The sequence below is a fragment of the Lontra canadensis genome, unplaced genomic scaffold (assembly GCF_010015895.1).
Source record: "Lontra canadensis isolate GAN:19392208 unplaced genomic scaffold, GSC_riverotter_1.0 scaffold7, whole genome shotgun sequence".
Taxonomy (NCBI): Eukaryota; Metazoa; Chordata; class Mammalia; order Carnivora; family Mustelidae; genus Lontra; species Lontra canadensis.
Genome location: NW_022631001.1, coordinates 29,403,450 through 29,418,284, shown reverse-complemented (window position 1 = coordinate 29,418,284; position 14,835 = coordinate 29,403,450). Strand labels below are relative to the sequence as shown.

Sequence of the window (14,835 nt, the reverse complement as noted above, 5' to 3'; positions counted from 1 at the left end):
AATAAATAAAATCTTGAAAAAAAAACCTTTATTTTTCTCATGCCCATTTCCTAATATCACCTAATTGCAGACCCAGTTACAGACCACTAGCAACCTTTCATCATTTGGGACTGAAATTTCACTCCTATTCTTTTGTCTCCAATATGTTCCCTTCTATGGAAATAAGAATAAGAGTGCATTACATGTTGCACAAGCTTACCCCAAAGTATCCACACTTGTATATTCACTAAGTAAAGTCATGACATATTAACAGGTGTTAATAAACATAAATTTCTGTTTAGAACCTTCCTGGAGGATCCCCAGTATTTCATCAAAACAGAAAAACATGTATGGAAAAAAGCAAAAGAGTTTAAGTATATTAAAGGAGAAATGAAAGGGAAATTATTATGGCACTTAAGTTTATTTAGGAAGAAACAATATGCAATTTATGCATTTTGAGATTGTAACTCATAGATAATGAATTTCTGCCCACTCACCCATTGTTGATTCAAAACTCATCCTAAATTAGGAATGGAGAGATCCAGTTGTCCTCACTACCACCCTCTGTTCAGTAGTCTCTGGATTCCTTGCTTGATCTCCTGAGTTCGAACTCCATAAACAATGGGATTGAGGGCTGCAGGGATGACATGGTGGAGGACATTTAGCAAGACTGGCACATCAGGGGAGACCTTCTTCTTCACCACATGAGTGAGGACAAAGACCAGAAGGATGGTGCTGAAGAAAAGGATAAGAATGAAGTGAGAGCCACATGTGCTCAGGGCCTTGGCCATAGCACCCTCTGCCTTGAGTCTCAGCACAGCTCGAAGGATAAGACTGTAGGAGAGGAAGATGAAGATGAGATCAGATCCTAGCAGTGTCCAGCCTCCAGCAAACTGGTAGAGGCGATTGATGGTGACATCATCACAGGAGAGCCTGGAGACAGACATATTGGCACAGATGCAGTTCTCAATGATATTTCTCCCACAGTAATGGAGTCGTGATGATAGAATGGGGATAGGCACTGTAGAAACAATATTCCTGGCCAAAATAAAAATAGCAGCCTTGGCTACAAATTGGTCAGTGATGATGGATGGGTACCTTAGTGGGTGGCAGATGGCCACATAGCGGTCATAGGCCATGACCATGAATGTGCAGGACTCCATGGCAAGGAAGCAATTCATGATGTACATCTGGAGGAAGCAGGCATAGAATCTGATGGACTTGAGGTCAAACCAAAAGATGGCCAGGACCTTGGGGATGACGGTGAGGCAGAGCACAATGTCCAGTAGGGAGAGGATGCTGAGTAAGTAGTACATGGGTTCATGCAGAGAGTCCTCCATCCAGATGGTTATCAGAAGAATACTATTGGCTCCCATAGCCAGGAGGAAGAGGAAGCTGAGGGGCAGGGAGAAAGAAAGCTGCCAGCTGGGGGATCTGACCAAACAATTCAGGAGGAAGTCTGAAACCTCAATGGAGTTATTGCCATTTGGGTGTGCTATCATCTTTTGTCATGTATTTCTATAGTTTTCTTTTAGTGATCTGTAAAATTAAGGTAAAAATTAGCTATAGACTCAAGACACATGAGTTTTTAAAATTTAAAGTTTGTTTTATTTTTTCAGTGTTCTAGGATTCATTGTTTATGCATCACACCCAGTGCTCCATGCAATATGTGCCTTCCTTAATATCCACCACCAGGCTCACTCAAGACCCACCCACCTCCCCTCCAAAATCCTCTGTTTGTTTCTCAGAGTCCACCATCTCTCATGGTTCTTTTCCCCCTGTGATTTCCCCCACTCATTTCTCATCTTCTTTTTCCAATGTCCTCTGTGTTATTCCTTATGCTCCACAAGTAAGTGAGACCATATGATAATTGACTCTCTCTGCTTAACTTATTTCATTCAGCATAATCTCCTCCAGTCCCATCCATGTTGATACAAAAGTTGAGTATTCATCCTTTCTGATAGAGGCATAAGATCCCATTGTATATATGTACCATATCTTCTTTATCCATTCATCTGTTGAAGGGTATCTCAGCTCTTTCCACAGTTTGGCGACTATGGCCATTGCTGCTAGGAACACTGGGGTACAGATGGCCCTTCTTTTCACTACATCTGTATCTTTGTGGTAAATACCCAGTAGTGCAATTGCAGGGTCACAATGAAGCTGTATTTTTAATTTTCTAAGGAATCTCCACACTGTTTTCCAAAGTGGCTGACCACTTTGGAACTTGTATTCCCACCAACAGTGTAAGAGGGTTCCCTTTTCTCCACATCCTCTCTAACACTTGTTGTTTACTGTCTTGTTAATGTTGGCCATTCTAACTGGTGTAAGATGGTATCTCAATGTGGTTTTGATTTGAATATCCCTGATGGCTAATGCTGATGAACATTTTTTCATGTGTCTGTTAGCTATTTGTATGTCTTCTTTGGAGAAGTGTCTGTTCATGTCTTCTCCCCATTTTTTGATGTGATTACCTGTTTTGTGGGTGTTGATTTTGAGGAGTTCTTTATAGATCTTGGATATCAGCCCTTTGTACTGTCATTTGCGAATATCTTCTCCCATTCCATGAGTTGCCTCTTTGTTTTGTTGACTGTTTCCTCTGCTGTGCAGGAGCTTTTGGTCTTGATGAAGTCCCAGAAGTTCATTTTTGCTTTTGTTTCCTTTGCTTTTGGAGACATATCTTGAAAGATGTTGCTGTGGCCAATGTTGAAGAGGTTACTGCCTTTGTTCTCCTCTAGGGTTTTGATACATTCTTGCCTCATGTTGAGGTCTTTTATCCATTTCGAGTTTATATTTGTGCATGGTGTAAGAGAATGGTCAAGTTTCATTCTTCTATACATAGCTGTCCAATTTTCCCAGCACCATTTATTGAAGAGACAAGACACATGAATTTAGAATTTGTTTCATTGAATGAAACCCATGAGTCCTAGCAAGTCATCAAGAGCCACGTGAATTAATGTGCCATCCTGCTCAGATATTCCTATCACTAAGCAGTATAGAGTAGTGAGGTAATATGGTTCATTTATACGTTTTTTATTTGTTCAAGTTTTATTTTTTTATTATTATTTTTTATTTTTTTTATAAACATATAATGTATTTTTATCCCCAGGGGTATAGGTCTGCGAATCGCCAGGTTTACACACTTCACAGCACTCACCATAGCACATACCCTCCCCAATGTCCATAACCCCATCCCCCCTCTCCTGATCCCCCTCCCTCCAGCAATCCTCAGTTTGTTTTGTGAGATTGTCACTTATGGTTTGTCTCCCTCCTGATTCCATCTTGTTTCATTTACTCTTTTCCTACCCCTAAACCCCCCATGTTGCATCTCCACTTCCTCATATCAGGGAGATCATATGATAGTTGTCTTTCTCTGATTGTATTCAAGTTCTATATATATATATTTTTTTTTTTAATTTATTTTCAGAGTAACAGTATTCATTGTTTTTGCACCACACCCAATGCTCCATGCAATCCGTGCCCTCTCCAATGCCCACTACCTGGTTCCCCCAACCTCCCACCCCCTGCCTCTTCAAAATCCTCAGATTGTTTTTCAGAGTCCATAGTATCTCATGGTTCACCTCCCCTTCCAATTTCCCTCAACTCCCTTCTCCTCTATAACTCCCCTTGTCCTCCATGCTATTTTTTATGCTCCACAAATAAGTGAAACCATATGATAATTGACTTTTTCTGCTTGACTTATTTCACTCAGCATAATCTCTTCCAGTCCCATCCATGTTGCTACAAAAGTTGGGTATTCATCCTTTCTGATGGAGGCATAATACACCATAGTGTATATGGACCACATCTTCCTTATCCATTTGTCCGTTGAAGGGCATCTTGGTTCTTTCCACAGTTTGGCGACCATGGCCATTGCGGCTATAAACATTGGGGTACAGATGGCCCTTCTTTTCACTACATCTGTATCTTTGGGGCAAATACCCAGTAGTGCAATTGCAGGGTGATAGGGAAGCTCTCTTTTTAATTTCTTGAGGAATCTCCACAGTGTTCTCCAAAGTGGCTGCACCAACTTGCATTCCCACCAACAGTGTAAGAGGGTTCCCCTTTCTCCACATCCCCTCCAACACATGTTTCCTGTCTTGCTCATTTTGGCCATTCTAAGTTGTGTAAGGTGGTATCTCAATGTGGTTTTAATTTGAATCTCCCTGATGGCTAGTGATGATGAACATTTTTTCATGTGTCTGATAGCCATTTGTATGTCTTCATTGGTCAAGTTCTATTTTTAAGAGAACTGTTATGTCTTTGCAGCAACTAAAGAGAAGGAGAAAATTATTTGGAAAACTACTTTGTGACAGATGAGTCTCTAAATTTGTACTTAAAAGTTTCTTCCTTTTTGTATTTTGTACTTTAATGACCGCCTAGACTAACGGATGACAATTTAACTATAATATACAGAAATGATAGCAGAGTCTGGCACAAAATAGGTACTCAGGTACATGTTCCTAGTTCTCCATGACATTATTGTTCTGAGTTTTCAACTATAGCTGGCTTTAATCAGAGATTAAAAATATTATATCCTGGCTTTAATATTAGTTAATTTTCATTTTGTCTAAAAAAGCATTTTAAGGGGTGTCTGGGTGGCTCAGTCATTAGGTATCTGCCTTTGGCTCAGGTTATGATCCCAGGGTCCTGGAATGGAGCCCCCATCGGGCTGTCTGTTCAGTAAGAGACCTGTTTCTTCCTCTCTCACTCTGCCCTGCTTGTGTTCCCTCTCTTGCTCTATCCCTCTCTCTCTCTGTCAAAAAAGTAAATAAAATCCCCAAACAAAACAAAACAAAACAAAACAAAAAAGACATTTTAATTTGGTGGGTAGGGTTTCTGCCAAATAATTGCCAATACATCTTCATATGTGTAGGTTATTTTCAACGTTTTTAACAGTTGCTTTTAAACAGTTGCCCTTTAATCTCATTTTACTTTTCCAAAGTCAATGCACTGTCTTTAAGTTCTGATATATGACCCAGATCCTCTTGTCTAGTGATTATACTTTGCATTTGTGGAGTGGGTCACAAAGACTGGAGATGCTTCATGTACTGGAAGGCATAAAGATAAGAACCAGAAAATAGAAAAATAATATCCAGTGTGGAGATTCCTCAAGAAATTAAAAATGGAGCTTCCCTATGACCCTGCAATTGAACAACTGGGTATTTACTCCAAAGATACAGATGTAGTGAAAAGAAGGGCCATCTGTACCCTAATGTTCATAAAAGCAATGGCCATGGTCACCAAACTGTGGAAAGAACCAAGATGCCCTTCAACGGATGAATGGATAAGGAAGATGTGGTCCATATACACTATGGCGTATTATGCCTCCATCAGAAAGGATGAATACCCAACTTTTGTAGCAACATGGATGGACTGGAGGAGATTATGCTGAGCAAAATAAGTCAAGCAGAGAGAGTCAAGTATCATATGGTTTCACTTATTTGTGGAGCATAACAAATAACATGGAGGACATAGGGAGATGGAGAAGAGGTGGGAGTTGAGGGAAATTGGAAGGGGAGGTGAACCATGTGAGACTATTGAGTCTGAAAAACAATCTGAGAATTTTGAAGGGGCGGGGGTTGGAGGTTGGGGGAGCCAGGTGGTGGGTATTGGGGAGGGCACATATTGCATGGAACACTGGGTGTGGTGCAAAAACAATGAATTCTGTTATGCTGAAAAGAAATTTTAAAAAAAAATTCTACATATGAATGAAATAAAAAAAAAGAAAAATAATACCCAGTCTTAATTTGGTGAGCAAAGGACCTTCTTTTGTTTTAGCACTCTGTTCATTAAACTCTTCCTTTCTTTTAATTTTTCTTGTTGGATACATTCACTTATAAGTTGAGATTTAACTAATATAATCTGCTTAGCCCAGGCCTTGCCAAAATGACCCTCAGCATGTATAACTTATGCCCCTAAATTTGAGAAATACTCCTTCTAATCACCACTTTCATCATTTATATTTTGTCTTTTGATCTTGCTCATTGCATCTGCTGATCCTCCTCTCTGCAAATTATGAAATTTAATTCTTACAAGTCAGAGCCCGAAATCTCACCATGACCAAGAATCTTCTCTTCTTCAGGCACTTCAGAATATTCTTGGGAGGAATTAGGAATTCACTGCATAGAAGGAGGGAAAATCTTGAAATGAACTTTGGAAGGTATAGCCGAATAGAAAAAATGGCAATTCAAACATGAGTGTCCATGCAGTATCCATAGAGGAGGAAGCACATTCTCTTTGTCTCCTGAAGAACTTTGCAGTAATTACTTCTAGCTCAAGGATGAAATTTCTGAGGACAACATAAGAGGAGTTTTTATCTGTTCTTTCCACTCACTAACTCTTCCTTTCTCCTTGTTTCTCTGGATGTTCCTACATGCTCTTCAATCCATAATTTATCCAACAAGCATTGAACAATCCACTCAGGCCTAGAAGTAGAGCATCTGAAATCATGTATGTCCTTCTTCCCCTCTCCTCTTTCATTCTTGAATTGCAATCAGAGGTAGCCAATGGCAATACTAGGCCCAAGAATTAGAGTTAATGTCTACTGGTTCCAGGTGGGGACTGGATGTAGAAGCTAGTGAAATTGAAGGGAAATGATAAAAGCAGAGACCCTGCAGGACAAGCTTTTCCCCAGGCTGCAGGACAGGTCCCCAGCATAGCACTATGGAAGCCCTGTTTGACGAAGAGGAAGAGTTGTTAAGGACCACCTAACTCCGTAAGTACAAACACAATTGTGAAACATCTCTCCCAAGTATCATTTCAGACATCATTGTTCTGAACCAACCAGTGACAGATACCTCTATGGTCTATGCATAATTTTCTGTTTTCAAGCAGCAGTGGCTTTTAGAAATTCTTTATTGAGTTGAAATCTGAGAAGCTACTTTCTGAACCTTGGGGCCCCTCCAACTGTGGTCTGTGCCCCCAATCTCTGAAGTTGTATAGATTAAATTTAATTCCTATGCCATGATTCAAGTATTTATGGGCAGATTTTTTGCCTTAAAGCTCCTAAATATTCATATTCACAGATGAAACCACTGAATTTTCCTGTCTGAGTTCCAGATGATACACTTCCTCCAACAACCCCTGCTCATTAATCTATGGACAAATTCCTGCTTCTCTGCATCTCTAACACCACCCAGCAAGAGATCAGAAAAGGCAAGAGGAGGACAAAAGGGAAGGTCTCAAAGCACAGGTTGTCACATGTGCCTCCTTACCTGAGACAGGATGCAGTCTCTACTTCCCCATTTTCAGACTACTTCAGCTATACTGACTCAGGAATGGAACAGAGCACAGATCTGGACTAAGAGGAACATCTACCCCATGTTCTGGCTAATCTAGAAATACCTCTCAGGCACCCTCTAGATAGACTCACCTCCAGAGGATGTGAGCAGGGTGTCTGGCCCCACCGATATTGGAGTTCTGGTTAGTTCCTTAGGTATCTGGTATAGTTATAACTCCAGAGCCTCAGGGACTTTGTGCCCTGGGAACTTCCCTATCCCTACTTCTTGGGCCCAAAATGCCCTCCGGGGGACAGATAGGCAGGCAGGTGTGAGAAGAAAATGATTTTCTTTCTTTCTAAAAGTAAAGAGATCTGTTAATCCAGTCCTACATTGGCTATGTGTTTTGTAGGCAGTTAGTCTCCTGGGTGTAGGTCTGATACATCCATCTATCCAATGTTCACACTCAAGTGCACATGCACACTTAGTGCCTTCCATGGGTCCAATAAGCTCACTCAGAAGTTCTCATAGGCTTCCTGCACATAATTATTATATAAGCTCTCCAAAACATGCTCTCAAATAGATTGATGTTAACTTGTCATGGTTTTATCATTGCATTATAATGATAATAATGCAAGAGAACCTTAAAAAAGTATTCTTGTGAAAATGTAACGTGTTTTTGGAGAGAAAATCTCATAAAAAATGGTGTTGTAGTGAAAAATGTTTTAAATTGGATGTATATACAATAGGAAACAATTTTTTCCTTTTTAAAAATTTTCATTTTGAACTTCATGTAAATTATTCATACCTCTCCAATAATGGGAACAAACATGATCAGTTTCCTTATTTTTTCTTAATTTGTTCTCATTAATTTTTCTAGTATGTGTAGTTGATATACAATGTCATATTAGTTTCTGGTATACAACATAGTGTTTGGACAAGTCTATACATTGTCCACAGATGTAGCTACCATTTGTCACCATGCAAATCTATTACAATGCCATTAACTATGTTCCCTGTGCTGTACCATCACCATCAGTCTCTTTAAAGGCCTTCTTCTACTCTATTTTTACCTGTCTTTTCTCTGTATATCTCAAGATCGCTCCTATTTCTCTTGCCTTCAGGGAAGTGAAAACTCAAGTGATCTTAAAGTATGTCTTTCTAAATTAATCTTAAGGTTTTTTTTTTTTTTTGGCTTAAAATTTGAAGATGAATTTTTAATACAATATTAGGTACGCTTATTAATTACATGCTTGTTTATGGTAGAAAAGTTGGAAATTGAATTTGTAAAAATGTCACTGATTTATAAATCTGATGTTATTCTTTGTTTACACTTAACACTAATTTTTAAATATCCATCCATGTTGCTCCATAAAAATCCAGTTTATTCTTCTTGACTGTTGTTCAATTCCCATTATGTGCATATTCCCTTTTAATGTAGTAGTCTAGGCCTCAATGACCTATAATTAATTGTTATCAGAAATATTGTTGCTGTCGGGGAGCCTGGGTGGCTCAGTGGGTTAAAGCCTCTGCCTTCTGCTCAGGTCATGATCCCAGGGTCCTGGGATCGAGCCCCGCATCTGGGTCTCTGCTCAGCAGGGAACCTGCTTCTTCCTCTCTCTCTGCCTGCCTCTCTGCCCACTTGTGATCTCTATCAAATAAATAAATAAATAAATAAAAATCTTAAAAAAAATATTGTTGCCTATCAATATCCTTGTACACTTCTCCTTATAGACTTATACTAGGTATATATGGAGGAGTTTTTATTCAATCAAACCATATAAAAGTATTTAATTTCACTAGAAATCACCAAGTTTTTCTCCAAAAATATCTATAAAATCTCACTAGAAATTCCTACAGTTTCTTTATTTTTCACATTCCTTACACCATTTCATGCTACTGAGTTAAAAAAAGATTAAGGATATGAAGTATCGAGCTGCAAGCAGAGGGTGAAACAGGCTCCCTGCTGAGCAAAGAGCCAGATGTGGGATTTGATCCCAAGACCCTGGTGTCTTTCACCAAGGAAACCTTTGAACTGATCTGAGCTCCAGATGACATACTTCCCCAACAACCCCTGCTCATAAATCTCCTACGGACAAATTCCTGCTTCTCTGTACCTCTGACACCACACAGCAAGAGATCAGAAAAGGCAAGAGGAGGACAAAAGGGAAGGTCCCAGAGCACAGGTTGTCACATGTGCCTCCTTACCTGAGACAGGATGCAGTCTCTACTACCCCATTTTCAGACTACTTCAGCCATACTGACTCAGGAATGGAACAGAGCACAGATCTGGATTGAAATGGAACATCTACCCCATGTTCTGTCTAATTTCGTTGTATCTGCCTCTCAGACAGATGCTTAACTGACTGAGCCACCCAGGTGTTCCAGTATGTTACTATTTTTAACCTGATTTTCTCCCAATAAGAGAGCATTGTACATACACTGTTAAGCCATTTGTGGCTTTCATACTGTGAATTATATGTTGACATCCTTTACCTGCTTATACTATTAATTTTCATTTACTTGCATATTGACAAAATCTCAATGCATATTTTATTTTTTAACATATAATGTATTATTTGCCCCAGGGGTACAGGTCTGTGAATCGTCAGGCTTACACATTTCACAGCACTCACCATAGCACATACCCTCTCTAATGTGCCTAACTCAACCACCCTCTCCCTACCCTCACCCCCAGCAACCCTCAGTTTGTTTTGTGATTTTAAGAGTCTCTTATTGTTTGTCTCCCTCCCGATCCCATCTTGTTTCATTTTTTTCTTCCCTACCCCCGACAATACCCCACCCTGCCTCCTGATATCAGAGAGATCATATAATAATTGTCTTTCTCTGATTGACTTATTTCATTTAACATAATACTCTCTAGTTCCATCCACGTCATTGCAAAGGCAAGATTTTGTGTTTTTTGATGGTTGCGTAGTATACCATGTGGTATATACATACCACATCTTCTTTATCCATTCATCTGTTGATGGACATCTAGGTTCTTCCATAGTTTGGTTATTGTGGACATTGCTGCTATAAATATTTGGGTGTACACACCCCTTCAGATCCCTACATTTGTATCTTTAGGGTAAATACCCAGTAGTGCAATTTCTGGGTCATAGGTAGCTCTATTTTAAACTTTTTGAGGACCCTCCATACTATTTTCCAGCTTGATTACACCAGCTTGCATTCCCACCAACAGTGTAGGAGGGTTCCCCTTTCTCTGCATCCTCACCAACATCTGTCATTTCCTGACTTGTTAATTTTGGCCATTCTAACTGGTGAAAGGTGGTATCTCATTGTGATTTTGATTTGTATTTCACTGATGGCAAGTGATGTTGACCACTTTTTCATGTATATGTTGGCCACTTGAATGTTTTCTTTGCAGAAATGTCTGTTAATGTCTTCTGCCCATTTCTCGACTAGATTATTTGTTCTTTGGGTGTTGAGTTTGATACTTTCTTTGTAGATTTTGGATACTAGCCCTTTATCTGATATGTCATTTGTAAATATCTTTTCCCATTCTGTCAGTTGTCTTTAGATTTTGTTAACTGTTTCCATTGCCGTGCAAAAGCTTTTGATCTTGCTGAAGTCCCAATAGTACATTTTTACCCTTGCTTCTCTTGCATTTGGCAATATTTCTAGGAAGAAGTTGCTGTGGCTGAGGTCAAAGTTGTTGCTGCCTGTATTCTTCTCAAGGATTTTGATGGATTCCAGCCTCACACTGAGGTCTTTCATCCATCTGGAGTCTATTTTTGTGCATGGCGTAAGGAAATGGTCCAGTTTCATTCTTTTGCATGTGGAAGTCCAGTTTTCCCAAGACCATTTGTTGAAGAGAATGTCTTTTTTTCAATTGGACATTCTTTTCCTGCTTTGTCAAAGATGAGTTGACCATAGAGTTGAGGATCTATTTCTGGGCTCTCTCTTCTGTTCCATTGATCTATGTGGCTGTTTTTGTGCCAGTATCCTACTGTCTTGATGATTACAGCTTTGTAATAGAGCTTGAAGCCTGGAATTGAGATGCTTCTGACTTTGGCTTTATTTTTCAACATTCCTCTGGCTATTCTGGATCTTTTCTGGTTACATATAAACTTTAGGATTACCTGTTCCATTTCTTTGATAAAAATTAATGGTGTTTTGATAGGGATTGCATTAAATGTATAGATTGTTTTAAGTAGCATAGACTTTTTCACAAAATTTGTTCTTCCAATCCATGAGCATCGAATGTTTCTCAATTTATTTGTGTCTTCCTCAATTTCTTTCATGAATACTCTGTAGTTTTCTGAGTACATTTTCTTTGCCTCTTTAGTGAGATTTATCCCTAGGTATCTTATGGTTTTGGGTGCACTTGTATATGGGATTGACTCCTTAATTTCTCTTCTGTCTTGTTGTTGGTGTATAGAAATGCAACTGATTCCTATGCATTGATTTTACACAATTCCTGCATTAGTTCTAGCAGTTTTGGAGTGGAGTCTTTTGGGCTTTCCACTTAAAGTATCATATCATCTGCAGAAAGTGAGAGTTTGATTTCTTTGCCAATTCAGATGCATTTAATTTCATTTGTTGTCTGATTGCTGAGGCTAGGACTTCTAGTACTATGTTGAATAGTAGTGGTGATAGTGGACATCCCTGCCGTGTTCCTGACCTTAGGAGAAAAGCCCTCAGTTTTTCCCCATTTCAGAATGATATTCACTGTGGGTTTTTCATAGGAGGCTTTGATGATATTGAGGTATGTACCCTCTCTCCCTACACTGTGAAGAATTTTGATCAAGAAAGGATGGTGTACTTTTTCAAATGCATTTTTCAGCATCTATTGAGAGTGTCATATGGTTCTTGTTCTTTCTTTTATTAATGTATTGTATCACATTGATTTGCAGATGTTGAACCAACCTTGCAGCCCAGGAATAAATCCCACTTGGTCGTGGTGAATAATCCTTTTACTGTACTGTTGGATCCTATTGGCTAGTATTTTGGTGAGAATTTTTGCATCTGTGTTCATCAAGGATGTTGGTCTGTAATTCTCTTTTTTGATGGGATCCTTACCTGGTTTTGAGATCAAGGTGATGCTGGTCTCATAAAGTGAGTTTGGAAGTTTTCCTTCCATTTCTATTTTTTGGGAACAGTTTCAGGAGAATAGGTATGAATTCTTCTTCAAATGTTTGGTAGAATTCCTCTGGAAAGCCATCTGGCCCAGGGCACTTGCTTCTTGGAAGATTTTTGATGACTGCTTCAAATCTTACTGGTTATGGGTCTGTTCAGGTTTTCTATTTCTTCCTGGTTCAGTTTTGGTAGTTTATGTAGCTCTAGGAATGCATCCGTTTCTTTCAGATTGTCAAAATTGTATAGTTGCTCATCATAAGTTCTTATAATTGTTTGCATTTCTTTGGTGTTGGTTGTGATATCTCCTCTCTCATTCATGATTTTATTACCTTGGGTCCTTTCTCTCTCTCTCTCTCTCTCTCTTTTTTTTTTTTTTTGATAAGTCTGACCAAGGGTTTATCAGTCTTATTAACTCTTTTAAATAACCAGTTCTGCTCTAATTGATCTGCTCTAATATTCTTTTGGTTTCTAGTTCATTGATTTCTGCTCTGATCTTTATTATTTCTCTTCTCCTGCTGGGTTTAGGTTTTCTTTGCTGTTCTTTCTCCAGGTCCTTTAGGTGTAAGGTTAGGTTGTGTACTTGAGACCCGTCTTGTTTCTTGAGAAAGGTTTGTATCGCTATATACTTTCCTCTCATGACCACCTTTGCTGTGTCCCAAAGATTTTGAACTGTTGTGTTTTCATGAGTTTTTAAATTCTTCTTTAATTTCCTGGTTGGCCCATTCATTCTTTAGTAGGATGCTCTTTAGCCTCCATGTGTTTGAATTCTTTCCAACTTTCCTCTTGTCTTTGAGTTCTAGCTTCAGAACACTGTGTTCTGAAAATATGCAGGGAATGATCCCAATCTTTTGGTTCTGGTTAAGACCTGATTTGTGACCCAGGATGTGAATGTTCCATGTGCACTAGAGAAGAATGTGTATTCTGTTGCTTTGGGATGAAATGTTCTGAATATATCTGTGATGTCCATCTGGTCCAGTGTGTCATTTAAGGCCTTTATTTCCTTGTTGATCTTTTGCTTGGATGATCTGTCCATTTCAGTGAGGAGGGTGTTAAAGTCGCCTACTATTATTGTATTATTTTTGATGTGTTTCTTTGATTTGTTATTTATTGGTTTAGTTGGCTGCTTCCATCTCAGAGGCATAGATATTTAAAATTATTAGATCTTGTTGGACAGACCCTTTGAGTATGATATATAGTGTCCCTCTTCATCTCTTATTATAGTCTTTGGCTTAAAATCTAATTGATCTGATATAAGGATTGCCACCCCAGCTTTCTTTTGATGTCCATTAACATGGTAAATGGCTCTCCATCCCCTCACTTTAAATCTGGAGGTGTCTTTGGGTCTGAAATGAGTTTTTTGTAAACAGCATATTGATGGGTTTTGTTTTATTTATCCACTCTGGTACCCTGTGTCTTTTGATTGGGGCATTTAGCCCATTAACATTCAGCATAACTACTGAAAGATATGAATTTAGTGCCATTGTATTGCCTCTAATGTGACTGTTACTGTTTATTGTCTCTGTTCCTTTCTGGTCTACTACTTTTAGGCTCTCTCTTTGCTTAGAGGACCCCATTCAATATTTCCTGTAAATCTGGTTTGGTGTTTACAAATTCTTTTAGTTTTTGTTTGTCCTGTAAGGTATTTATCTCTCCTTCTATTTTCAATGATAGCCTTGCCAAAACACCTTCTGCCCCCCTCCCTCTTCTTCTGGATTCCCAATTATTCTAATATTGTTTCATCTTATGGTATCACTTATCTCTCAAATTCTTCCCACATGGTCCAGTAGTTCTTTGTCTCTCTTCTGCTCAGCTTCTTTATTCTCTGTCATTTGGTCTTCTATACCACTAATTCTCTCTTCTTCCTCATTTATCCTAGAAGTAAAAGTTTCCATTTTGGATTGCACCTCATTAATAGCTTTTTTGCTTCAGCTTAGTTAGATGTTAGTCCTTTATTTCTCCAGAAAGGGCTTGTATTTCTCCAGACAGATTTTCTCTAATATCTTCCATGCCTTTTTCAAGCCCAGATAGCACCTTGACAATCATCCTGAACTCTAGATCTGACATATTACCAGTGTCTGTATTGATTAGGTCCCTAGCTTTTGGTACTGCCTCTTGTTCCTTTATTTTTTTTTTTTGTGGTGAGTTTTTCCGCCTTGTCATTTTATCCAAATAAGAATATATGAATGAGAGAATAAAATACTAGAGGGTGGCAAAGACCCCATAAATATGTATGCTAACCAAATCAGAGAGACCCCAAATTGGGGAGAGAAGAAGGGGGCTAAAAAGTAGTAAAAAAATTAATGAAATTAAAAAAAAAAAAAAATAAATATATATATATATATTTATATATAAATATTATTAGACTGATGAGTAGAACAGAGCAACCCACTTGATTTTGGGTATATTTTGGTCTTCTTAGAAGAAATTTTAAAGAAAGAAAAGCATATATATATATATATATATGGGTAAACACAATGAATAAGGGTAAACATGACTGTAAAGATGAAAATTAAAAATAATTCTAAAAAAGGAA

General features: G+C 38.6%; 1 protein-coding gene across 1 annotated transcript; it reads right to left on the bottom strand.

Annotated features, from left to right (window-relative positions):
- Nucleotides 1-533: 533 nt before the first annotated feature.
- On the bottom strand, nucleotides 534-1,481 carry LOC116865399 (olfactory receptor 56A3-like). Its single transcript, XM_032853669.1, has one exon. It carries the CDS (start codon nucleotides 1,479-1,481, stop codon nucleotides 534-536), a length of 948 nt encoding a protein of 315 aa, XP_032709560.1.
- Nucleotides 1,482-14,835: the final 13,354 nt, after the last annotated feature.

Coding starts and splice junctions, on each gene's coding strand:
- LOC116865399 (XM_032853669.1), bottom strand. CDS start 1,481: ATGATAGCACACCCAAATGGCAATAACTCCATTGAGGTTTCAGACTTC.